The 25959-nt window shown below is 44.0% G+C and overlaps 1 protein-coding gene across 7 annotated transcripts in view; it reads right to left on the reverse strand.

The window, feature by feature from the left end:
* PAIP2B (poly(A) binding protein interacting protein 2B) overlaps positions 1-25959 on the reverse strand; it is a 65084-nt gene that overhangs the window by 4903 nt on the left and 34222 nt on the right. For 5 of the 7 annotated variants that reach the window (XM_072638196.1, XM_072639081.1, XM_072638513.1 and 2 more), the window contains exons 2-3: positions 14297-14460; positions 726-902 (exon numbers count right to left, since the gene is read on the reverse strand). In XM_072638196.1, the coding sequence (XP_072494297.1) occupies positions 726-902; positions 14297-14452 (333 nt within the window). In that variant the 5' untranslated portion in view covers positions 14453-14460. The remainder of the gene's footprint in view (positions 1-725; positions 903-14296; positions 14461-25959) is intronic. The other 2 variants (XM_072641403.1, XM_072642133.1) reach the window with 1 other exon arrangement.

The following is a 25959-nucleotide window of genomic DNA, read 5'->3' on the forward strand; positions in this document are numbered from 1 at the left end:
GCTTCAGGAAAAGCCCTCATTTTCTCTTGCTTTCAGTGGGACCTGAACAACTGAAGCAAGGTATCCCATTGCTCGTGTCTAACTAGACGAAGACCTCAGGGAGCACAAGGGGGAGGCCAGGCTGTTTCTCCCCAGTCCTTCAGCCAGTCTCCCCTGTCAGCAAATCCGCTCCATGACACCTTCTAAAATCTTACTGCAAGAACCTCTATGTCTGACAGAAAGAGCTGAGTTCTCAGCCTACAAAGCAAAGCCAACACAAGATAAGACTGAGGCTATTTTTTAGCTCGGTTACTTAGTGCTCATTTCCTGCCCCCCACCCTGCCTTAATTTCTGATTTTAGAAGGCTGTCTGCTAGCAAGTGAACAAATACTTGAACCCTTCACACACCTGCTGGCAAAGTGCTGTTGAAGTTACGCTGCCCTAGACACTGATATAAAACTCATTCCCAAGCTAGAATGTGGAATAGGTTTGGGCTTCTACTTTCTAGGCTGAACAACAGCCTTGAAGAACCCTTCTCAAGCCCCAAGCCAATCCCTACAGGACTCAGCACCCTATTGAGGAGACAGGCTGAGGAGGAAGGCAAGCTACACAGCACTAAGCCCAGACCCAGCTTTCACCCTCTCCCCACAATGGCAGTCTCCTTTCTCGAGTCAGTAAGACAGAAGGAGAGTACACTATGGAGAGCCTAGAGAAAAAGTGGTGGTGCTCTCCCCAGCAAGCCTTACCAAGATATCTTCTGAACTGTGACTGTCGCTGACAGAAAGCCCGCTGAGCTGCTGCTGCAGCTGCCCAATGCCCTGGGGCAGGTCTCGAGAGGGGATGAACCAGTCCTGATCTTCTTCATCCAGCATCTCCTGGAAACAGCGGTCCAGGAATTCTTGTTCCTCAAGTTCTTCCTCCACCTAGCAGGAAGGAAGGGTGATAAAGTGCCTGGGGGCCTTCAGAGTCAGAAAGGACCTTTGTGGCCTGAAAGAGAGGTGGGTAAGCAGGGCAGGGAAGCTACATGCACAAGGACCACAGCTCGGTGCAAGGGAATGCAACAGACACAAAGCCCTAGGGAGCTGTGAGGACCATGGGTGCACCCAGAGGACAGAAAACACACCTTCCTCCCTGGACTGTCTTAAGTACAGAGCCCTATCTTTTGTACTGAAAGCTCTCCATGACCTGGCCCTCTGCTCCTGGTCCAGTCTTCTTACACTTTCTTTCCTCCACCTTTCAGATTCTGGACAGAAAAGTCATAGGGACCTCCTCAAACACAAGGAAGAGGAGGGGGAGGGAGATGAGGAAGGGGGGAGAAGGAAGGGGAGGGGAGGCGCCTGGCCATGGCTGTCCCCTCCCGCCTCAGTTCTTCCTTTTGGGATCTCTCACTTTGTCTGGCCTCCCTCTGCAGAAGGCCCTTGGCTTGACCCTTGGCTGGAGCCTGCAGCTTGGAGGTTACCTTCTGTCTATTGTATGTCTCTTGAATGTACCTGGTTACTTACATACTATCACCTCCATCAGAATGTAAAATCTTTGAGGCCAGGGACTGTTTTGTCTCTTTTTGTAATCCTAGCAATTAACACAGTTCCTGACACACAGTGAGTGCGTAATAAATGGTCACTGGTTGAGCCACATTTGGTCTTACTGAATCTGTTTATCTTTTTAATCTTTGTTACAGGGGGAGGCTTGTTGAGTGGTGGGCAGAGAAATAAATGTGAAAAGGGCAACCATTCTAAAAATGTTGTCAGCCAGGCCCGCAGAAAGACCAGATGACTGGTATGACTCAGGCGGAGCTGGAGAACAAAGAAACAGCCCATTTTCAGTCCAGTCCTATGTTTCAACAGGGCCTCAAAGATCTCAATCAACTGTAAACTCCACAAATGTGAGAAGGGAACTTCTGCTCCGAATGATATGAGAGTTCCTCCATCATGAGACACAAAACAATCTGGCCTGAGGGACTGACGAATTTGGGCCTTATGGCTCTGACTCCTCTTCCCAAAGCTGCTCTGGGGGGATGCCCTCGACATTTATAATGGGGAAGAACTGAGAAGGCCAACTGGGAAGTGGCCTGGCACCTAGGTACACTCAAAACCCTTCTATGAAGAACACCGTGGTCAACACTTGGCCTCTCACTGAAATGAACATGTTTTTTTCATTTTTCAAAATAAGAAGCCCATGAATGCTTAAAACAAATCTTGATTTCTGTTTCCTTAAGGAGTATTTCTCTAAAAAGAAACAAGAGACCTTTTAATTTGGTAACATCTATAAAAACTGTACAAAATTATTTCAAAGATCACCTATGTAAAAACTGATTAAGTATTAAGTCTGCAAGCTACACAGACTCTGCTTCCTATGGTTCTGTCTCTGGCTGCCTAACTTGCAGACACTTCATAACTTCCTAGGATGAAGAGAAGAATGGAAATTCAGAAAATTAAAACTTAATTTGACCACATTATTTCTTTAAATGCTGAGTATGTGACAGACAATTTTGACCTTTGAAACTACTCATTACTCTATTTTAAATGAGTTTTTAATTGATGTCTTCGGTTTGCTTTTTTTACATCACCATAATTTCACCCCGAATCTCCCATCTAGAGACCATTCTATACAAAAATAGTATTTTTTAAGGATTAAAAAAGATAAAGGGGAAAAATCAGCATCCTGGATCAATAAATCAAAATAATCTGAAAATATGGGCCATGCATAACATTTGTAGACGTCTTCCCTATGCAACAGAGAAGGGGGGGGAGCAGATTTGCTTATTTATTTTTTTTCAAGCCACACGTTCTGTATAATTTTGCAATATTTGTTTCGGGTTTTTTAGTGTTTTCCTTTCCATTTACAAGGGAGCGCTGTGTGTACTGTTCTCTTGGCTGCTCACTTTTTCTGCTTCAGTTTATGTGGATCTCTCCATGCTTTTCTGTATTCATCACATTCATTTCTTACAGTAGGTAATATTCCATGTTACACTTCATTACGGTCACATACCACAATTTGTTTAGTCATTACATAATTAATGAGCATGTACTTTGTTTCCAATTTTTTGCTGTAACAAAAAGGGCTACTTTAAGTGTTTTGGTGTAAATGGAGATTTTCTTCTTATCAATCACCAACTTGGGGTATAAGGCTAATAGATGTACAGACATTTCAGTCACAGCTTTCCAAAGCAATTCTGATTCACAGCTCCACCAACAATGCACTAGTGTGCCTCTCTTCCTACAACTCCTCCAACATTAACTCTTGCCATCTTTTGTTGTCTTTACCAATTTGCAGGATGTGATGCAAAACCTTAGGTTTTTTTTTAATTTTTATTTCTCTTATTAATGAACTGGACAGTTCTTTCATATACTGTTAACATTTTGAGATTCTTTTTTTGAAAACTGCTTATATCCCTTGATTCACTTTTTGGTCATATATATGTATTTGTATGTATGTATGCACACAAGAGAGAGGGAGACAGACAGAGGCAGAGAAAGAGAGTTTTAATCTTGGATATTAAACCCTTTATCAGAAAAATCTGATCTATAGGTTTTTCGGATTATTTCAACCCATCTTTCTTATCCTAGGTACACTGATTTTGTTTGTGTAGAAGTTGTTCATTTTCACATCATAAAAAGTTACCTATTTTATCTTTTCTAATAGACTTTTATCTTTGTTTGGTTAAGAATACATCTCCAGGTGGTAGAATGTAGTAAATCATCTCACACAAAAGAAGCAAGAAAAAGCTTTTACAACGGAGGGGAGGAAGGGGAAGATGAGAGGGAACAAGTGAGACTTCCTTTCATCAGATTTGATTTCAGGAGGGAATAACAATCACATTCAATTGAATATGGAAGTTTATCTTACCCTACAGGGAAGCAGTGAGGGAAAGGGATAAGAGAAGGGGGAATAACAGAAGGGACTGCAGATTGGGGAAAGGGTAATCAGAAATAAACACTTTGGTAAAGGGACAGGTTAAAGGAGAGAAGTGAATAAATGGAGGGCAGGACAGGATAGAGGGAAATAGTCTTTCACAACATAACTGTTATGGAGGTATTTTGCATGACCACACACGAATAACCTGTATCGAATGCTTGCCTTCTCAATGAGGGTGGGTGGGGAGGGGGCAAGGGAGAGGATGTGGAACTCAAAGCTTTAAAGATTAATGTTAGAGGTTGTATTTACATGCAAGTAGTAAATAAGACACATAAACAATGGGGTATAGAAATCTCTCTTACCTTACAGGAAAACAGAAGGGAAGGGTATGGGGTGGGGGAGGAACAGAAGGAGGGACAGATTGGAGGAAAGGGCAATCAGAATACATGCTGTCCTGGGGTGGGGGTAGAGGGAGATGGGGATAAAATTTAAAATTCAAAATTTTGTGGAAGTGAATGTTGAAAACTGAAAATTTATAAATTTACATTAAAAAAATAAAGACAAAAAAAGAAAGAAAAAAAGGAATACATCTCCTACTCACACTGACAAGGTATAAATCTGCTTCTCCTCTAATTTTTAAAAACAGAATGATCTTTAACATATCTATTTAGAATGTATTGTGGAGCATGGTATAAGTAAGATACTGTTTTAAGCCTGTTTTCTGCCAGATAGATTTCTAGTTTTCCCAATAGTTTTTATCAAATAGGGAACTCTTTACTGACTGGTTTACTCAACATTGGAATACTGAGTTTCATTGTTTCTAATTTTCTCTTGTCCAGTCTGTTCTATTGTTCTACCTCTCTAATTTTTAAACAATTACAGATGGTTGTGATGATCGCTTCTATATAGTACAGTTTGAGGTCTGGAGGTCCCATTCCCATTTCACCCTTACATTTTTTATTATTTCTCTTGATTTTCTAAATCTTTTATTTTTTTAAATGAATTTAGTTATTTTATCAAGTTCTATAACATATATTAACTGGTATAGCACTAAAACTATAAATTCACTTAGGCAGTATTGTCATTTTTATTACATTAGCATGGCCTAGCCATAAGCATTGAATATACCTCCAACTATTAAAGTTATCCTTTATTTCTTTAAGGAGCATTTGGTAATTGAATATATACAAGCATTTTGTGTGTTGTGGTAGATTGATCTCCACATAGTTAATTAATTTTGTAGTTACTTGAAATGGGATTTCCCTTTGCCTCTTGAATCCTATAATAGTTATATACAAATGGCTTTGATTTCTCAGGGTTTATTTTGTAGCCTGCAACTCTGCTGAGGCTACTGTCTCAATGAGTAGTCCACAGGAGCTCTGATCCCCCTTTTCCTGAAGCCAGATGAGCAGTTTCTTTGAGCACCCAAATCCTGGAGAATCCTACTTCTGTAAGGCTCCCTCTCCCTTTATAGAATATCTCTCTTCTGTCATGGTTATGCTTATCACTGAAATAAAACTTCCCCCTTTCCTTCCCTGTTTCAGTCCCTCCTTTTGCCTCTTTGCCCATTCTCCTCAGGAGTTCATGTTCCTGAGGGACTACAGTAACTATTTTCCCTTTATTGTTAGGGTACATTACCTATTAACCTCTCTCATCTTCTTCCCCTCCCCCTTTTATGTCATCTCATTTTGTAATTTAGTCCCACAAAAAACAAACAACCCAACCTCTTCATACATCTGTAGGCAGAGTGTTGTGAGGTTTAGTCCAGAATGGTTCAAGCCTATTTCTCCACTATCACGTATGTAACTTCCACTTTCACCCTTTTCTCACGTACATTTAGATCTGACTGGTCTCTCTGCTGTTGTCCTTGGCTGCTGTTTTTGTGTTCATTCTCATATTTCTAGTGCCAAGGGTGTTTGAGGAGCAGATAATCTCTTCAGGTTTGATTTTCTTTCTAGGAAAGCTTCAAACACCTCCTCTGACTGACCATGCATCTTTCTACATAAATGGCTGGGCTCCAGGTTGCAGGGGACGTGCTCCTCTGGACTTTCCCATCAGGCCACAGAAGCCTCCTCCTCCTGGAAGGTCACTGTAATCTTAGAGCTCACACTTCCTCTGGAGACTGGAAGAATTCATTCAGTTACAATGTCAGGTCCTTTTTTGTGTGTACTTGTGATCCAGATCTTAGCATGGGGCTTAGTAAATGCCAGCTAATTATGAGCTAAACGTTTGCAGCACCAGGCTTTATTTCTGGAGGCAATCTTCCAATTGTCACTTTGTTTTCTGCACTCAGAAGTTCCTTCCAGGCAGTTTTTTTGAATGATTTTTTGCACTGTGGTATTCAGGCTTTTTGATTCCTATTCTTCTGGGAGACCTATAATCCCTAAGCTGTTTCTCCGCATTCTATCAAGATCACATGTTTTGCTTTGTATTGAGAGTGTTTTTTTTAATGTTATTACTTCATCTTCCAGACTGACCTTCCCTTCTCTGTGTCCGCGTTCCCAATCGGTTATTGTCTCTTTGGTTCCTTTGGGGATTCTTATCACAGTAGATTCAAGTTTTTCTAGTCTGACAATGATCTCTGCTTCGAAGGCCATACGTTTTTCTTTCCCAATTCTTATTTCTCTTTTAGACCATTTGGGAACATTCCATTGTGGTTCCATCTCTTGGGAATCCCCAGGGTCCCCTACCTCATCAGGTGTTGATTCTTTTTCCTTTGTCCAATATTGTAAGAATATTTATTTATAGATCTGTGGACTCTTCTGGCTGATCTGAAAGCCATATCCCCTTATGTTATTAATAGTTTTCCTGTTGGTTTGTCTGCTTACACACAAGGTCCTTCACTGAATTTTCTTCCTCCTGATATCAATCTGTTTTCCTTATATCCCCTACAGTTCACTTTCTGACTCCTTTGATGGAGGTTTCCCAGAGATTGAACTTCAGAGTTATAACCCACACTGGGCAATTGACATTTTAGTAGCCTTAGTTCCTGTCCCCAGATGAGTTCTGGGGAGAAAGAACTGGCCCTAGCTGGATGCTGGGTTCTCTTGGCTTAGGGGATTGCCACCCAGCCCCACACAAGGTGTCCAGTCATACTTCCTACTACTCCCCAAGTCTCTAACTAAACTCTGCCATAGCAAAAAGCACTGCCAGGCTGCTGTCTCAGACTAAAGTTTCTGTCTTTGGATTTTCTGCAGCACTGGGAAATGGGGAGGGAACAGACTTGGGTTTTGTACGGGTCAATGAATATTGGGTGAGGGGGTCCTGAAAAGTCTGAGGAGTTATGAGGATAATAATAGCTAGCGTTTATATAGCACTTTAAGGTTCACATACTATTTATATATATATACACGCACACACACATATATGTATGTATGTGTACATACATACATATGTATGTACATATGTGTATATATACACGTATATAGATATATATGTATAGATATATATGAGAAACTAGGGCAGGCAGAGCTTAAGTGACTGGCCAAGGTCACATCACTGGCAAGTGTCCAAGGCAGTAACTGAACCTGAGTTTTCCTGACTCTGGCTCCAGGACTTCTCCTCCCCTTGCTGGTCATGGCCCTGTTAACTTTTTATCTGAACTGCATTGATGTCTGGTCTCTCTGCTACGTGACAGCAGAGCCACAGGACCATGGGCTTGAAGCTGAAATCATCTCATTTAAACCTCTCCATTTCTTCCAGAGGAAACACAAATGCAGAGTTGGCCAACTTGACCAAAGTGACACGGCCAGCCCTGGGAGACAAACTCAAGCCCTTCATGTACATCTTCAGGTCATACTCTCCACTATCCTTCATGATTCCCACTGGGTCAGAGCCACTGATGGCTTCTCCTGACCCCACTTACGTGTTATAACCACAGCCTGCCTCTCTAGTTGGAAATCACTGCCGATGGTACCTGCCATCTATACGCAGGCCCCAAACCATTGTCCTGTGGTCTGTGCTCTGTGAACGGCCATATTCCAGACCAGGTCAGGCTCAGCACCCCCAAGACCAAGCGTTCTGAGCACAGGAGCCAATGGAGTGTGTGTGTGTCTGCAGCTGTCACTGTGAGGGGCACAGATAATCCCTGGCAAGGATCACTATCATTAGGGCAAGAAAATTCCCCCACAATTGTGCAAAGTGCCCTCTGCTTCACTCTCCCAAACCAACCAGCCACTCTACTCCAAAGAAAACATTACAGAAAGAAAAAAGACAGAACAAACTGTACTCAGGTTCTTCAAGATACCAGACTAGTCGTGCTGACTAAAAATAGGTGGGCCACTGATTTCCTTCAAATGCTTTCTTATTCTCTGCATATTAAAAGCCTGAATGGTCTATCCAAGAAGAAATTGATTTGATAATAGATATGAAAGTGAAACTGATTTTTCCTCCTTAATTTACTCATGTCCCAGGTGTACTGGATGTAATAAAAAAAAAAAAAAGGTCTGGGAACCATTCCCAATTTACCAAAGAGGATATGCCATAGATCTCAGTGTGCAATGAGTGACAGGTCTGAAAAAGTCAAAGGACTCAAGGGGGCTACACAAAGATACAAGTGCTAGAACAAACTGAGTTTTTTAATGCCATAAAAGGTTCAGGTTTTCTTCCTTTCAGCCTGTTTCAGTCCTATCTTACTGAGCTTTTAGATTTATATTTTCCAAAAAGAAATCCTTACCTCAGACATTACAAGCATCAAAGGTCACAAAAAACACTTATCACTTGGTAATTATTTGAGTGAGTGAAAAATACTTTGAATTAAGGTTAATGGTTTTCCATGGCCTTCACTAGTCCCTCAGGACGCTGCCTTCCTCAGATATTTTCACAGGCTTACAACTCATTTGGTGACTTAACTAGACTTCATTCCATGGCTTTCACAGGGAAAGGACAGTATACAGTGGCTCAAACACTGGACTTGGCAGTCAGGAAGGATCAGGAAGGATCGGCCACTGACATTTATCAGCTGGGTCTCCCTGGGCAAATCACTTAGCTTCACTCAGGCTGAGCTGATCTATAAAATAGAGATATGCCTCACAGGATTGCGAGAAAGGGAACAAGGATTTGTAGAGCACTTACTATACACCAGGCTCTATGGAAAGAGCTTTTTAAAATTATCTCATTTGGCCCTCATAACAACCGGAGAGAGAGTGGCTATTATCCCCACTTTCAGCTGAGGAAACTGAGGCAGAGATTAGTGACTTGTCCAGAGTCTTACAACAGAATTGTCAGAGGCTGGATTTCAACCCGGGTCTTCCTGACTCCAGGTGCACTGCCCACTGCACCATCTGCTGCCTCCTCTTTGTAAGGATCCAATGTGGTCCCAGGTTCAGAGACGCAGATGTGAAAAGGACGTGGTTGTCTACAAGCCTTCAAGGACTCTAGAAATGTCAGCTGTTTCTATTATTTGGTCTAGAGTATTGTCTGGGAGCAAGTTCTGCTGAGACTACTTAGATCTCTAGAATGCCCTATGGTCCACAGAGGACTTTCCTCACACTGACCCTGAGAGGGAACCCATAAGATGTCATCATCTCCACTTGACAGATAAGGTACCCCCACTCTCATTCCAGTTTTGAGGCTGGAGGCCTCTTCACACAAGACAATAAAACTCCCCTCTCAGAGCCAAGTTAGGAAAGAAGGGGAGAAATGGCTCTACCTGGGTCTTAAAGTATGTTTTTTGTTATCTCCCCAGGACAAACTTCTAAGCCCAGTGTAATGGTGTATTCTTTCCCTGTGCATCACCTATGAAGCCACATTGTCCTCTCTATCTTTGAAGTTCTTTCTTCTGCAAGGGTCCTTGAACATTAAATCCAACCTTCATCTTACAAATGAAACCCCAAAAGTAAACTACTCAAGAGTCTTCAGTCAAGCTAAAACTCTAATAAACTTCTTCCTACCTCCCCCCTCTTTAGCTCTTTCTAATTGCATCCTTGGACAAAGCACCGCACTCTGCACGGCTGTGCACATGTAAAATGTGCCAACCAGTGAGGAACGTGACCCAAGCGACCTCTTGAAAAGGGAATGAACAGTGAGAGACTTTCCCATTCTTGGCAAAGGTTTGTATCATCTGGGACAAGGGAGAAGTCAGAGGACCACTGCCCTTGGTGGGAAGGGGCCCCAGGGGCCAATTCAGGGCAATCTGAACCTCAACAAGATCCCACTTGACAACATTCTTGAAAGTAGTCACCCATGAAGCACACTATTTTCACTTGTTTTTGTTTTTCATGGCTTTCCCTTTCATCTTGTTTCTTCTTTCACAACATGTAAAATGTGGCAATGTGCTTGCATGGTTGCACACATATAACCTCTATCAGATAGCCTGTCATTTTCAGGAGGGGGAGGAAAGACAGAGAGAAAAATCTGGAACTCAAAATGTTGTAAAGAATGAAAGCTGAAAACTATCTCTGCATGTCAGTGCAAAAAATAAAATTCTATTTTTTAAAAAAAGTAGTCCTCTAGAAAATGTTGTTGAGATGTTTTTCAGTAGTGTCTGACCCTTTATGAATCCAGTGGGGTTGGGGTTTTCATGGCAAAGACACTGAAGTGGTTTGCCATTTTCTTTTCCAGGAAACTGAGGCAAACAGAGTTAAGTGACTTGCTCAGGGTCACACACGAAGATCTGAACTCAGAGCCTCCCTGACTGCAGGCCTGGTGCTCTGTGCACTACGGCACTCCCTTGCAGCCATTATCTAGAAAATGCCAGTCACAAAATGGCACTGTTCAGAACAAGGTTATTCAGGAATGTCTCCAAGGGTAATAGAAGGTCGGGATGCCACATTCTGAAAGTTGTGACTCTTCCAGAGAGGAAGAAAAGGGTCAGGGAGTTCCTTGGGAAATGCTCAGAAAGGAAGATGGCACAGCGGTGATGAGGGAGATGCCACTGAACTGAGGTGATGCTATGAGAGGGTTAGGGATGTAAGAATTACCCCTCAAAGTGGCTCAGTTCCCTCTTGGCCCTGCATGCACTCCTAGAAGATGTTCTGGAGAAGGCACCAACTTCTGAAACTTCTCTAAGGCTTTTAACACCCCAAACTCTCCTTCTAAACCCAGGTGGCTCTGTTTCTTGATCACTTTTTGCCTGTATACTGATTTCACACTATTCCCACCTTCCCTTCCCCCACAAAAGAAATGACCTGTTTGGGTCCCAGGTTTTCAAATCTGCCCCAGCCTCCTAATGGTTTACTGACTTCCAGTCTCTCTCTTGTCCAATTCATTCTCCCAATAGCAGCCAATGCTATCTTCGTATTAAAAAACTTCCGGCGGCACCCTAATGCTTGGACAAAATACCAAACCAGTGGCCCAACATTTCAGGACCTCCCTAACCTGACTACAAGCTGTCTTTTCCCAGCACTGTCTCATCTTTCTTCCTTTTGACAATCCAGCCAAAGGGACTAGGAGAAGCCCTATCGCTCACCTCTGTGCACCCTGTGCCTGTGAATGCCCAGATTCCTCTGAGGCTCAGATGGGAGCCACATTCTCTTTACCTCTCTGTCCTGGTATAAATTAAATGCCATTTTCAACTTTGCATTTTTCATTCAGAAGAAAGACAATGAAGCTCATGGCTGAACAGGAACTAGAAGCTGGGACACACAGTGACACACCTGACCTTGTGGGTCTATGTGAGAGGTGATGGGATCTGGACAGGGACCCCGAGTAAGGGTCACATCACAGGTCTGGCACAGAGGAAAGCTATCTGGAGAAGGGAGATTTCAACTATCCAGACACTCACCGGAACAGAACAGCTAATGATTTTCTGGAGTAGTCTTAGTCACATTTTCATCCCTTAAAAGATAGAGGAACTGATCAGGGAAAATCCTATTCTGGATCTGATTCTTACTAGTGGAGAGTACTGATGTGGCAATGACGGGAACAGTTGAAGGAAAGTAACCAATTACAGCTAGAGTTCATAAGAGAGGACGGGCACTCTGGGCACAGTCTAACAGGCACCCTAGGTTTTGGGAAAGCAGCTGTTAATGAATTCAGAGGAAACATAAGTACAATCCCATGGAATATGGTGTTTTAGGGCAGAGCTTCATAAACTTTTTTCCACTCTCAACTCCTTCAGTGCTGCTTAGAGTAAGTCAGCTCAGGAGGGAGAATACAGTCTGCCAACTATAGGTCAATAAGCTTGACTCTGGTTCCTGGATAAATTCTTGGAAGGATCATTAAGTAGTTTACCTATATTTTAGCCAAGCTTATGACAAAGCATCTCATACAAGTTTTGCAGAGCATTTGAAAGACGGCCAGACCTGGCTGCAGGTTTGGACTCCAAAGAGTAGTCATGAACATCCATGCAGCAGGAGCACCCCCGGGGATCTGTGCTGGGCCTCAGCCTATTTATCAATGGCTTGAAACAAGGCATAGATGGAAAGGTCATCAAATGTGCAGACAAAGCTGGGAGGTAAAGCTAACAGTGGGGGACAGTCAGGATCAAGACGCTTGAGGGCTGGGCTCACTATGAAGATGAAATTCAATATAGCTGAATGTAAGGGCTTTTGTTTGGGTACAAAAAAATAAACTTCACAAGTACAAAATGCTATTAGACAGAAATTGTTCTGAAAAATATCTGGGGTTTTAGTTAGCTTCGAACTCAATGAGTTAGCCATGCAATAGGACATTTAAAAAACACTAATGAAAAAGGACAGAGCTGCCAGGAAGAAAGACCACAGTCCTACTGCTCTCTGCTCTGGTTAGCTTCATGGAGAGTCCTGGGTCGTTCTGGATTAAGGATGATGTTACAGAGGATAACCATGATGAGGAAGAAAGATGAGTGTGCTGAGCTTGGAGAAGACTGAGGATGGACGTGAACATGGTTTTCAGACATTTGAGGCTCTGTCAGCAGAAGGAAGAACCAGTCTGGCCCAGAGGTCAGAACAAGGAGCAATGGGCAGAATTGCAGAGGGGCCAATCTAGATCTGAGGGATGGGAGCACAGTGAAGAAAGCTTTCCCTCAATGAAGGCTGGCCCAAACTGGAATGGGCTGGCTAGACCTGGATCACCATTTGTTGGAGGGGGGAACAGGGGGACTCCTTCTGTGTGGGGGTTGGACTGGTTGGCCTCTGGGGTCCTTGCCAATTCTCAAATTCTGTGATACGCAACTCTAAAAAGTAGGATATTTCAAGCATCAAAAGAAAGCTTCCTGTCTCACAGTAGAAAATTACAGAAAATCCAAGTTAGTCCAATCCACTGCACCGTTTTGTGAATGAAGCAGAATTACTTGTGTAAATTTTGTCCCTCTCTCAGTATGCGTCAGCCTCCATTTTAGGTCACCAGATAGCAATGAAGCCCCTAGAATCCAACCAAGTAGGACAAGGGGAAGGTCAGAAAGCATCCTGCTATTCTAGACAGGCTGTTAAAATCATTCTAAGTCCACTGAGACTAGGCAGACTGCAAGCTGACTCAGACTCTTGGTCTTCATCAGAAGAGTTCCTCAACCTCTCTCTCACCTAGTGCCACGTGGACATTTGATAAATACCATGATTCTGCTATCATTTTGGCTATAATTCAGTTACGTGGAGCGGGAAAAGAAAAAGACGTGAAACAAAGCAGGATAAAAAGCAGAGGTCGGGGACCTCAAGAAGCAAGTGTTAATGATGGCACTTTGTCCTGGTCAGACCACTTGTGAGAGTCAACTAGGAAGACAGACTCCAAACTAAGCTAATTGTGGTTCAGTAGAAAGAATGCTGCTTGCAGTCAGAGAACCCGATCCAAATACCAGTTCTGTTCACTGACGACTCAGTTTCTTGCTCTATAAAAAGTGAGAGGGCTGGATTAGATGATCCCTTTTATGTCTAAGCTTGCGACTGGGGGAGCTCTAGCCTAAGAAATCAAGCTGTTATTTCATTAGTGATCTTCTAGAGTCTTTCCAGAATAGCTTAACTAAAAGAAGGCCCCATGAGGCACCCAGAGACTAGAACAGAGCCTCCCTACCCAGCCTGAGCCAGTTCTGAACCAAAGCCTCTCCAGAAAAGCCACAAACAATAAAGTTCTCTAATTAATCTTTGGACACTCCAAGGTAAGCGGATCTGGGAAGTACCTATTATCAAATCACATTCACCCTCCAAAGCCCGGGACCAGTCAATAAACATTTATTAAGCACCCACACGATATGCCAGGCACTGTGGTAAAAAGCACAGGGAAGACAAGAAAAGCAAGAGATGGACAGGGACCATCAAGGGGCTCAAATCTAATAGAGTTATGTACAAACCAGCTATACCAGGATAAATTGGAGATAATCAACACAGGGAAGGCACTAGCATGAAGGGGAATGATGAGAGAGGCCAAGAGGTAAATGAGAAAGGAAACAGAGCAAGGCATGAGGGACCATCTGTGGAAAGCCCAGAGCTGGGACAGAGAACAGAGAGAAGGCTGGCGTGGCCCGGAGGCCGGCGATAGGGTGGGGGCCAGAAGGTGGAAGCCTGGAGAGGCCCAGGGGGGCATCCAAAAACCAAAGAGGATTGGTACTCACACGTTCCTTTACCTGTCTATTGAAGTCCTCTTCGTTCTCCATCCACATGTACTCGGCAAAGGGGTTGTTTTCCTTCTCGTCACGCCCATTCACTACCTGGTCCTCTTTGGATTTTGCATTGGGTGTTGTGTTGGCAACGTTGGACCCATTCATCATTAAAGAATCTAAAAAAAGAAAAAGAAAGTGTGAAGGAGACTAGCAACGTGGCCCCGACTCCATCTTCTACAACTCCAGTATCTGCAGTTAACACCAACAAAGCTGAGCTCCTGTCCCATAAGGCCCACGTCTCCAGTTATCAAGTGCACAAATGTCTGTACTGCACAGGGAGCTAGAAAACAAGCACATGGAAATAGCTATTCGTGCTACGCTGTTGTCTCATATCGATGTCCAGCAGGCCCAAGGCCATGGCTTTGTCACTGCTCCATGGGTGTGTTAACCATAAGCAGGAACATTAAAAAAGAAATCAGAGCATATGTAATTGCTGCTCCTTCAAGGCTGTACATCTTAAAAGAGCTTAGTCTACTTTTCCTTTCCTTTGGGGGGGTGGAAGTGGGCCTTAAGGAACTCCCTAAGAACTATAAACCCACTGGAGCCAACTGCCCACACAGCTGCCCACATATATATGTATACTGCACGTGCTCGGTACATGAAACTCCAGTCTGACCAGGAATAGCACAAGAGAGATATGGGTTTGAGCACACAGTGGCCCGGGCACTTACTCTCCAAACTGATCTGGAGCAAAGAGCTTTGCCCTCTGTTTCAGTTTCTCCATCTTTACTGTAAAAGAAGGGGCATATCTTAGGTGACTGGGTGCTGCAGTCCCTTTTGTGGCTCTAAAACTTGTATGATTACTTGAAATATTCTGGTTAACAGTTACAACATATACAAAAATATCCTTAAAGGCAAGTACAACAAATAGTTTCTTAAATTACTTAAATGCTTCTGTAACAAGGGGATGCTGTCCAGTTGTTTCAGATGTGTCCAACTCTTTGAAATGCCATTTGGGTTGTTTGGTTTTTTGTTTTTGGAAAAGCAAGAATAGTTTGACATTTCCTTCTCCAGATCATTTTACAGATGAAGAAACTGAGGCAAAGTGCGCTAAGTGACTTGGCCAGGGTCACACAGCTAATAAGCGTCTGAGGCCAGATTTGAACTCAGGAAGATGAGACTTCTAGATTCCAGGCCAGGCACTTTACAGAGTTTCTTTCTTCTCTAACAAGGTATCATCAATCAATCAACAAGGAGTTACAGAAGAGGCAAAATACAGTCCCTGCTCTCAAGGAATTTCCATTCTAAATATATACAAAGCAAGATACATACAAGATAATTAGGAGAGAACAAACAAAGAGAAGGTACTAGAACTAAGAGAGGTGGGGGAAAGCTTCCCATAAAAGATGGGATTTTAGTTGGAGAAGTTGTTGTCATGCATGACACCATGGAACTTAAAGAGACCAGGGAGGTCAGGGGGTAGGGGGGAGGAGGGAAAGCATTCCAGACACAGAGAACAGCCAGTGTCTGGATGCCAGATGGAGGGTCTCGTACCTGGACATGGAACAGTCAGGACCAGTGTCACTGGACTGAAGAGTATGTTTTGGAAAGGAAGGTACTGTAAGAAGACCAGAAGGTAGGAGGGGCTAGGTTATGAAGAACTGTGAATGCCAAACAGCACAGTTTATACAGACTACAGTAATCCACTAGAGAGTGGGGGGTGACATGGTCAGACTTCTGTGGCTGAATGGAGGATGGAGAGGAGAGGGGAGGGATTTCAGGCTGGCAGAACTACCACCAGAACTACAGCAATAGGCCAGGCAGGCGGTGATGAGGGCCTGCGCCAGGATGGCATCAGTGTTCCAGGAGAGAAGGGGACCATTTGGGAGAAGTCACAAAGGTGATATCATCAGGCCTTGCCATTAGCTTGGTTATAGGGGATTATGTATTTCTGTTAATGTAAAGATTATGAATAAGAACTGAGCAAAAAACTTGCTCTATTTAGACAAAAATGTACTAAAAAGCATTAACTCCAAAAGCTGACAGGAGGAGAATGTTTGCTAAGCTAGGGGAAGGGAGCACCTGTATTACTTGGGGGGGCGGGGAGGGAGGGGGGAATTAGGCACACACTTCCCCACAGTCACCAACATAAAACTTAGTTGCGACCTCGGTGTTTACATGTTGTGCACACATACATACTGACTCTGACATGGAGAGGGGGTAAGCTATATAGCCAAACAAAATCACTAATGATCATCCAAATATAAGGATTTTGTACATCAAATGCAAAATAACAAAAATAAAAAGCAATAGATCGAGGAAGATATTTTCAACAGATAAATCAAAGTGAAATCTGACATATATAAAGAACAGTATATAATTATAAAAGTAATACACACTGCTCTTCGATGAGACAACACTGGGCATAAACAGAATTTCTGAAATACAAACTGCTGATTATAGCCACATGAAGGGATGCTGACACTCTGAAATTCAAAGCAAGGTAACTTTAAGATAACACCTTACACCCACTAAATGGGAAAACCTAGGCCCCCCCCAAACAAGATCCAATACGTTATTCCTTCCACCTCTGGGGGTTAGGGGCAGGGTGCCCCTCTCTCCACCAGAACCCAAGATGTGGAAAATTTGCATAAAATTTTTTGGCCCTCCCTTTGTACTACAGAAGAAGTCTGAATTACTATGGCATTAAAAGATAAAACCCGTGATATTATAAAACACTACACATATATTTTATGCATTTCTGAGTTTCTGATCTTTTTCTGTGTTGTCTGCAGCTTCTACAAAACTCCCCCCAAATTCCCATTTAATTTCTTATGCTGATCTATGATCCAACCACAATGGGGAAAGTCTCGATGTGGAAGGGATGATTATTTACAGGGCTTCTGATAAACACACCCTATTACATTATTGGTGGGACCATGGACTAACTTTGGGAGAACAGCATGGCAACATATAAAAAGGCACAAATCAGATCGATCCCTATCCGAAGGATGTCATGGAGAAGTGAAGGGAACTTGTTAGTGGCTTCATTTTAAACAGAAAATGTAGAATTCCCTTCCCCACTGCAGCTCAAAGCCACGGTCTGCTGTCCCCTGATTCTTTCCTCATCTTCTCTAGCCTCTGTGCAAGCATGGACCCCTCCCACTCATGCTCTACAATGTATCCCCCTCTCCATCTCTCTTTGGGAACCTGCTCCATTCCCTGCAGACCAGGAGGGGTCGAGCCTCCCGAAACACCAACAGGCTGTCCACCAGCGGTCCTCCGCTGCTACCATTTAGCTCATTTATTATCACTATTGCATTTATTTCTCTAACTATATCCTTTCCTCTGGGTCCCTTCTAAAACTGTTGTCATACTGCAGCCTATGTGAGTGTGCACACACATGCACATGCACACACGCACACACACACACACACACATGCACACACCCTGCCATGCCTCTGCACTACCCCCAGAGTAACTCATTTTTAAGTCTCCAAAGATTTTAGTGTTGCGCGAATCACAGTCATAAAACAATGGGAGAATTCAGATATGAAGAAAGATGATCTTTCATTTCTGTTGAAAAGTTTCAGGTCATTAAAAGAGTTTCATAATTCCCTAAAGGCAATCCAGTTCACTCTCCTCATCATCCAGTTTAATCCTGGGCCCAATCTGTTGTCCATTTGCCCTTAAATCCTAGTGCAGAAATTCTTCATGTCTGGTTCTTTCCAAGTTATGAATGATGAGGTGTTCCTTTTCAGTGGTTAAGGACTCAGCTAAGAGGCCCTAGGTCATCCAGGGCTTGAAGTAACTGGCACGGCATCGTCCATCTCAAGAGCTATGATAGTGATTTCATTCTCTCCTCATTCATCCACAATTTATCAACATGTCTAGGTCTCCCTTATGCTTAAAAAGCCTTCATTTGGCCCTGCCCTTCTTTTCTCATCTTTTCTATATCCTCTCTTTCCCAAGCCTCCATTTCTTAGCTTCACACTTACTTCTCTAAACTCACACCAACCCTAACTGTTCTCCAAGGGCACCAACGATCTCTTAAATGTTCAGTTCAATGGCCTTTGATAAGACCTCACTCTACTTGACCTCAGTGCAGTTCTCACAGAGCTTTGAAGGCCTGACTGTGCTATAAAAATGCTAGCATTGGACACTGTTCTCCCTTGGCATCCACACCAATGCCACCTCTTGGCTTTCCATCCCACCCACCTGACCTGTCCTCAGTCTCTTTTGTTGGATCATCTGTCTCTCAGATTCTAATTATGGGCAGCCCTCTCAGCTACATCCCCAGTCCTCTTCTCTTCTGTAGATAGACTCCGCCATGGTGATCTCCCCAGCTCCCAGGAACTCAATTATCAGCTTTATGTAGATCTACATTTCATATTTTATATAGACCAGATATCCAGACCTAATCCCTCCCCCAAACTTCAGTTCTGCAATACCAACTTCCTGTTGGATATCTGCACCTTATAAGGATCACAAGTACAAAACTAAACTTGTAACATTCACGCCTGTTTTTAAATTTTCCTATTTCCAGTCAAAACTCTTCAAAGACTCCCTGTTCCCTCCAGAACAGAATACAGATTGCTTGGCCTGGCATTTAAGCCCACCCACTTTGGCTCCCATAAACCTTCCCAGTCTTGTTTCTTCTAACTTTCCATCTCCCATTGTCCTTTTCCATCAAACTTCTCTGTTAACTGTTCATATACAGACCAATACCTCTCTCCTCTTCCCTTTCTGTAGTGGCACAAGTGATCCCTCATGTCTGGAACAGGTGTCTTCCTCACCCCTGTCTCAGAGAATTGCCTTCTATAAAGTCTAGCTCAGGTACCATCCTCTTTCTGTGGCCTTTCCTTCCTTAGCAGACCTCAAACTAAGGTTACTCCTTCCATCTGCATCCTTGGCTCCTGTTCATGTACTATGAATGAAGCAAGAGAAAGGCACAAAACCCTAGAAACCAGCTACACTACAGTTTATGTTACACAATCACAGTTGGGCTCTCGGTGCCCTGCTCCACCTCCCTTAACGAATCCCAATCTCACTCATCACTGTGATGAGTGAACTGTGCTTCAATCCTTCTCATTTCCTCCTCTATCAGTTAAAGCTGGCAGGCCTCACAACTCCACTAGAGCTTCCTCTTTTCCCCTCTATCTCACAATGCTCAGGTGCCTGGCCAAGGAAAACCCCTATACACACATCCCTGACCCCATCCCCTGCCATCTTCCCTGGCCATGCTCTAATCCTCACTCTCACTCTGCCCACAAACCTGTGAAGGTATTGTCTCTTCTTAAAAACCTTGCCTACACCAACCCTTTATCTCCTCAGCTAAGCTTCTGGAGAAATAGACTAGAGGCCTGCAGGTGGCATGTGAGCCTGATCTCAGCTGTACAGCACGCTCATTTATATTGCTGAACATTTCTGTGCTTGGGTGTGCCTTGGCAGGTGAGCCCCTGACCCTAAGTCTGCTCAGGTTTTCTGAACTCTACATTCTGGCTTCTGCTGTCACCATTCAACTGAAACTGCATTCTCCCATGTTATTAGCTCTTGATCCACAAATCTCCTTTTCTCAATTTTCATCCTTGCTGACCTCTCTGCAACTGATGACTCAATGATCACCCGAGTCTCTTCTCTAGGTTCTGGGGCACCGCTCTCTCTCTCTCCTGGTTTTCCTCTTGTCTGACCAAGCTTTCTTAGTCCTTAGATGGATTTTCCTCCAGGTCACTCCCCTTTAACCATGGGTGTCCCCCAAGCCTCTGTCAGGGGCCCTCTATTCTGCCTCACTTGGTGATCTCCTTAACTCTCATGGGTTTATGTAAATGATTCCCAGAATCATGCATCCAGCCCCAATGTTTCTCCTGAATGCTGTCTCTCCCCTGTTGAATACCTCAAACTGGATGTTCCATTGGTATCCCAAACTCAACATCTCCAAAACAAAACTCCTAATATTTCTCCAAAAAACCTTCCTGTCACTGTCGACAGCACCATGATGTAAAGCAGGGATTCCAAACTAGGTCATCTTACTCTGAATTCCAATTCTCTTGTGACCTACTTATATAGGATATGGGAGTGTCCCTTAACATGTACAGAGAACATATTAACATTGTAAAAGCAGTCATCATTTTATCTCATTTTGATCACTTCCCTTCTGCCTGACCCAACATTTCCAACTACGCCTTGTAACAAAGAATGAAGAAAGGAACGAAGCAGTTCTGCAGAAGTGACCAGTGTGTACCAAGGGAGAGACGTCTGCAGAGTTCTCGCCATGCTGGGGAGGGACAGGGAGGAACTTTCTCTTCTCCTGAGCCACATCTGGTCATCAATCAAAGCATTAAGTGCTTGGGCATTTAACCAATAGGCCAGGTACTGTCAGGCCCAAAGAATGAAGCAGTCTCTATTTGCATGAAACTTATGTTCCAATGGGGAAACAACAAGCACATGCACCTGTGTTGTCAGTGGTGGTGGTCTCTGGTTGTCAAAGGGAACCGATGACATCACTGGGTCATGGATCTAAGTGAGGTAGAGTTGCACAGAGTTGTCAGCCTCACTCTCTCTTCCAGAGTCTCCAAAGTCCAATGACAGGACAAGAGTCAGGATGACTGGTGATGGCCTAGAATGCGGTGGGTGACCTTACGGTCTCTGCTCTCTGACAAAGCTCTCCAGACAATCGTTATGGCCACTGGAGCAAACTGCTCTTACTCACCCATTCCACGGAGGGAAGTCTTCACCTGTTTGTGACCTGCTGGCTACCCTCAGCCTGATTCAGCCCATCTGCTGAGATGGTTTACTAGGTGTGACTGCTGCATATGCTACAGCTTCTTGGATTTCTGGGGAAGAGCTAGGTGAAGGTGGACACCAAAGGTGGATGAGCAGTCCTCAGCCCAGAGGTGCCAGTCCTCCCTGAACACCCCATACACACAACAAACATGTACATACATATATACACACATACACACATGTATACACACATACATATATATGGAGCATAAACATAAAGTGAATAAATACAAGGCAGTTTGGGAAGAAAGGCATGACCTGTCTGTTAGGTGGGTCAGGGAAGGGAGCATGAACTAGGTGCTGAAAGAACAGAAGGCTCGGGAGCCAAGATGGCGGAGTAGAAAGACGCATATACACATAGCGCTGAACCCACAACCCATAGAATGGCTACAGGGAAGTAACTCACGGCGAATTCCACACCCAGAGGCCACGGAACATTGGAGCGAGGGAGATTTCTGTTCCAGAGAGACCTGCAAACCTCTCGCGGGGGGGTCCTTCGCGCCGCGGACTGGGAGCCGGGACTGGGAGCTGAGTGCAGCCCTGCCGCGGCCGCGGCACCGAGAGGAAAAGATCCGAGCAGGCTTCACAGACAGGATCTCCAGCGGCCACGCGGGTCCCTCCACCCACAGAGGGATCTGCAAACCTCTCGCAAAAGGTTCGTCGCGCTGCAGACACAAAGCCCAGCCCAGACCTGCTGCGGCCACGGCTGCGGCACCGAGAGAAACAGATCCGAGCAGGCTTCAGGGACTGGATCTCCAGCGGCCGCACAAGTCCCTCCACCCACAGGTGACAGGGGTGGGTGAGAGAGTCTCTTTGGCGGGTCGAGAGGGGAGTGGGGTGCCCCCATAACTCAGGCCCCCCCCCCCGGAGGTAGAAGCTGAGAGGCGGCTGCAGACAGGGGCTCCCCAAGCGGGCGGGAGCTTGAATCCATTGCGGAAGGTCTGTGCATAAACCCCCTGAGGGAACTGAGCCTGAGAGGCAGCCCTGCCCCGATCTCAGCACCAGATCATAATCTCATACTGAATAGCAGCCCTGCCCCCGCCAAAAGCCCTGAGGCTGGAAGCAGCATTTGAATCTCAGACCACAAACACGGGCTGGGAGGATCAGGAGGTGAGGTGGGTGTGAGGAAAATATTCAGAGGTCAAGTCACTGGCTGGGAAAATGCCCAGAAAAGGGAAAAGAAATAAGACTATAGAAGGTTACTTTCTTGGCGAACAGGCATTTCCTCCCTTCCTTTCTGATGAGGAAGAACAATGCTTACCATCAGGCAAAGACACAGAAATCAAGGACTCTGTGTCCCAGCCCACCCAATGGGCTCAGGCCATGGAAGAGCTCAAAAAGAATTTTGAAAATCAAGTTAGAGAGGTGGAGGAAAAGCTGGGAAGAGAAATGAGAGACATGAAGTCAAAGCATGAACAGCAGATCAGCTCCCTGCTAAGGGAGACCCAAAAAAATGTTGAAGAAATTAACACCTTAAAAACTAGCCTAACTCAATTGGCAAAAGAGGTTCAAAAAGCCAATGAGGAGAAGAATGCTTTCAAAAGCAGAATTAGCCAAATGGAAAAGGAGATTCAAAAGCTCACTGAAGAAAATAGTTCTTTCAAAATTAGAATGGCACAGATGGAGGCTAATGACTTTATGCAAAACCAAGAAATCACAGAACAAAGAGAGAAGAATGGAAAAATGGAAGATAATGTGAAATATCTCACTGGAAAAACAACAGACCTGGAAAATAGATCCAGGAGAGACAATTTAAAAATTATGGGACTACCTGAAAGCCATGATCAAAAGAAGAGCCTAGACATCATCCTTCATGAAATTATCAAGGAAAACTGCCCTGAGATTCTAGAACCAGAGGGCAAAATAAATATTCAAGGAATCCACAGAACACCGCCTGAAAGAGATCCAAAAAGAGAAACTCCTAGGAACATTGTGGCCAAATTCCAGAGTTCCCAGGTCAAGGAGAAAATACTGCAGGCAGCTAGAAAGAAACAATTCAAGTATTGTGGAAATACAATCAGGATAACACAAGATCTAGCAGCCTCTACATTAAGGGATCGAAGGGCATGGAACAGTATATTCCAGAAGTCAAAGGAACTAGGACTAAAACCAAGAATCACCTACCCAGCAAAACTGAGTATAATACTTCAGGGGAAAAAATGGTCTTTCAATGAAATAGAGGATTTTCAAGTATTCTTGATGAAAAGACCAGAGCTGAAAAGAAAATTTGACTTTCAAACACAAGAATGAAGAGAACCATGAAAAGGTGAACAGCAAAGTGAAGTCATAAGGGACTTACTAAAGCTGAACTGTTTACATTCCTACATGGAAAGACAATATTTGTAACTCTTGAAACATTTCAGTATCTGGGTACTGGGTGGGATTACACATGCACACACGCTCACATACATAGAGACAGAGTGCACAGAGTGAATTGAATAGGTTGGGATCATATCTTTAAAACAAAATGAAATCAAGCAGTGAGAGAGAAATATATTGGGAAGAGAAAGGGAGAAATTGAATGGGGCAAATTATCTCTCATAAAAGAGGCAATCAAAAGACTCATTAGTGGAGGGATAAAGAGGGGAGGTGAGAGAAAAACATGAAGTCTACTCTCATCACATTCCACTAAAGAAAAGAATAAAGTGCACACTCTTTTTGGTAGGAAAACCTATCTCACAATACAGGAAAGTGGGGGATAAGGGGACAAGCAGGGTGGGGGGGATGATAGAAGGCGGGGCATGAGGAGGAGAGTGCAATTCGAGGTCGACACTCATGGGGAGGGATAGGATCAAAAGAGAATAGAAGTAATGGGGGACAGGATAGGATGGAGGGAAATATAGTTAGTCCTATACAACACAACTATTATGGAAGTCATTTGCAAAACTGCACAGATATGGCCTATATTGAATTGCTTGCCTTCCAAAGGGAAGGGGTGGGGAGGGAGGGAGGAAGAGAAGTTGGAACTCAAAGTGTTAGGATCAACTGTCAAGTAATGTTCTTGCCACTAGGAAATAAGAAAAACAGGTAAAGGGGTATAGAAAGCTATCTGCCCCTACAGGACAAAAGAGAAGATGGAGACAAGGGCAGAGAGGGATGATAGAAGAGAGAGCAGATTGGTCATAGGGGCAATTAGAATGCTTGGTGTTTGGGGGGGGAGGGGATAAAAGGGGAGAAAATTTGTAACCCAAAATTTTGTGAAAATGAATGTTAAAAGTTAAATAAATAAATTTAAAAAAAAAAAAAAAAAAAAAGAACAGAAGGCTCTGAGGAAGCAGGGACAAGGGAGCGTACCACGGGTATGGGAGCGCACCAAGGAACTGAGAGAGGGTCGATCTGGCTGGACTGAAGGGTACAGAAAGCGCAGTAATGCCTGCAAAGGCTGGAAAATGAGACTTAAAAGCTGAACAGAGGAGTTTATATGTGGTTGAGAGGCAACAGGAAGCCACTGGAGTTGACTGGGTAGGTCAACAAGTATTTATTAAGCATTTGCTGGGTAAGATACAACACACACACACACAGAGCTACACAGATCTCTGAGAGAAGTGCTAGGAGAGGGAAAAGGAAAAATCAGAAAAGCCACCTTTACACTGGAATTTGAACTAAGTCTGGAAGGAGCCAAAAGTTTGAGAAGGAGAATGGCGGGGAGCAGGTGAAAAGGGATGCATCAAGGAAAGGCTGGCGTCTCTGAGTTTTAGAACATATGGATGGAGCAGAGCATAAGAAGGGAAAGGCAGGAAGAGTCCAGGCTGGAGAGGACTTTAAAAGTCAAACAAAAGGATCTTATAATTGACCCAAGAGATAACAGGGAGCCAGCTGAGTTTACAGAGTGGAGAGTTGGGCAGTGACTAGATTACATCCATATTTTTAACAAACTGCTTTGGTAACTGAGTGGAGAATGGACTGGAACAGGGAGAGATCCAGGCATGAGCTAATGAGAGCCTAAGACTCTCTAAGGGTCACACAGCCAGCACGGATGAGAGGCGCATCTCTTGGACACGGGGCCAGCTCTTTATCCCTTACACCAGAGGCTTCCAACATAGCTCAGGGGCCACATGTGGCCACCAACATGCCCCAATGCCACTCAACCAAATTAAAACATACTTGGGAAATATTTAACCAAAAGAGTAAAAGTTCAATAAAAGAGACAAAATACATTTTAAAACTGTCAATACATGGCCTCAGGGATCCTAATACATGAATCAGTGGCCCTGTTTCTATTTTAGTTTGACACCATAGCTCTAAACTATAAATAAATGTCTGTAGAAATTAAGAATCCCTACCACAAGAGGAAAATACCGAGACACAGAAGACGTGCTCCCTGCCCTAAGAGAGCTCCCAATCTGAGAAGCAGCTATGACTTCTAAAAAGATAAATGTTTCACTGACGCTTTTTACAAACTTACTGTCACTGTCTCCGCTTATTACAATATTCCCCACAGTTAATCACAAACTGCTGTGGATTCCCCCCTTGATCTACAACTAGCTGTCAGATTAACTCTTTCATTTCCAGGCTTGCTATTCCCATCCCAGTCCAAACCTTCCTCACCTTACACCTAGATTATAACCCCTAGTGGGTCTCATGGTTGGAAAGCTTCTGCTTCTTCCAGGTTAGGAAACACAGCTTGGAGGAGAGCAGAGCTCTGGGCTGGGTCTCAGTGAGACTGGTCCAGACACCGTGTGCCTGTGGGCACTTACTAGCTGACTTAGCTCCTCATCTGAAAAATGAAGAGGCCAGACTTCATGGCCTCCAAGGTCCTTTTCAGCTTCAAAGAGAGAGCGTCGGAGTGATCCCTTACAGTATGGTTCTCATCATGTTCCCAAACCTTCTCTGTGCTGGCTTTGCCAATCCCAACGCTGGTCCCATGCTCCCTCGGCACCCTTACTTCCCAA

Source organism: Notamacropus eugenii, chromosome 1 (genome assembly GCF_028372415.1).
Source record: "Notamacropus eugenii isolate mMacEug1 chromosome 1, mMacEug1.pri_v2, whole genome shotgun sequence".
Lineage (NCBI taxonomy): Eukaryota > Metazoa > Chordata > Mammalia > Diprotodontia > Macropodidae > Notamacropus > Notamacropus eugenii.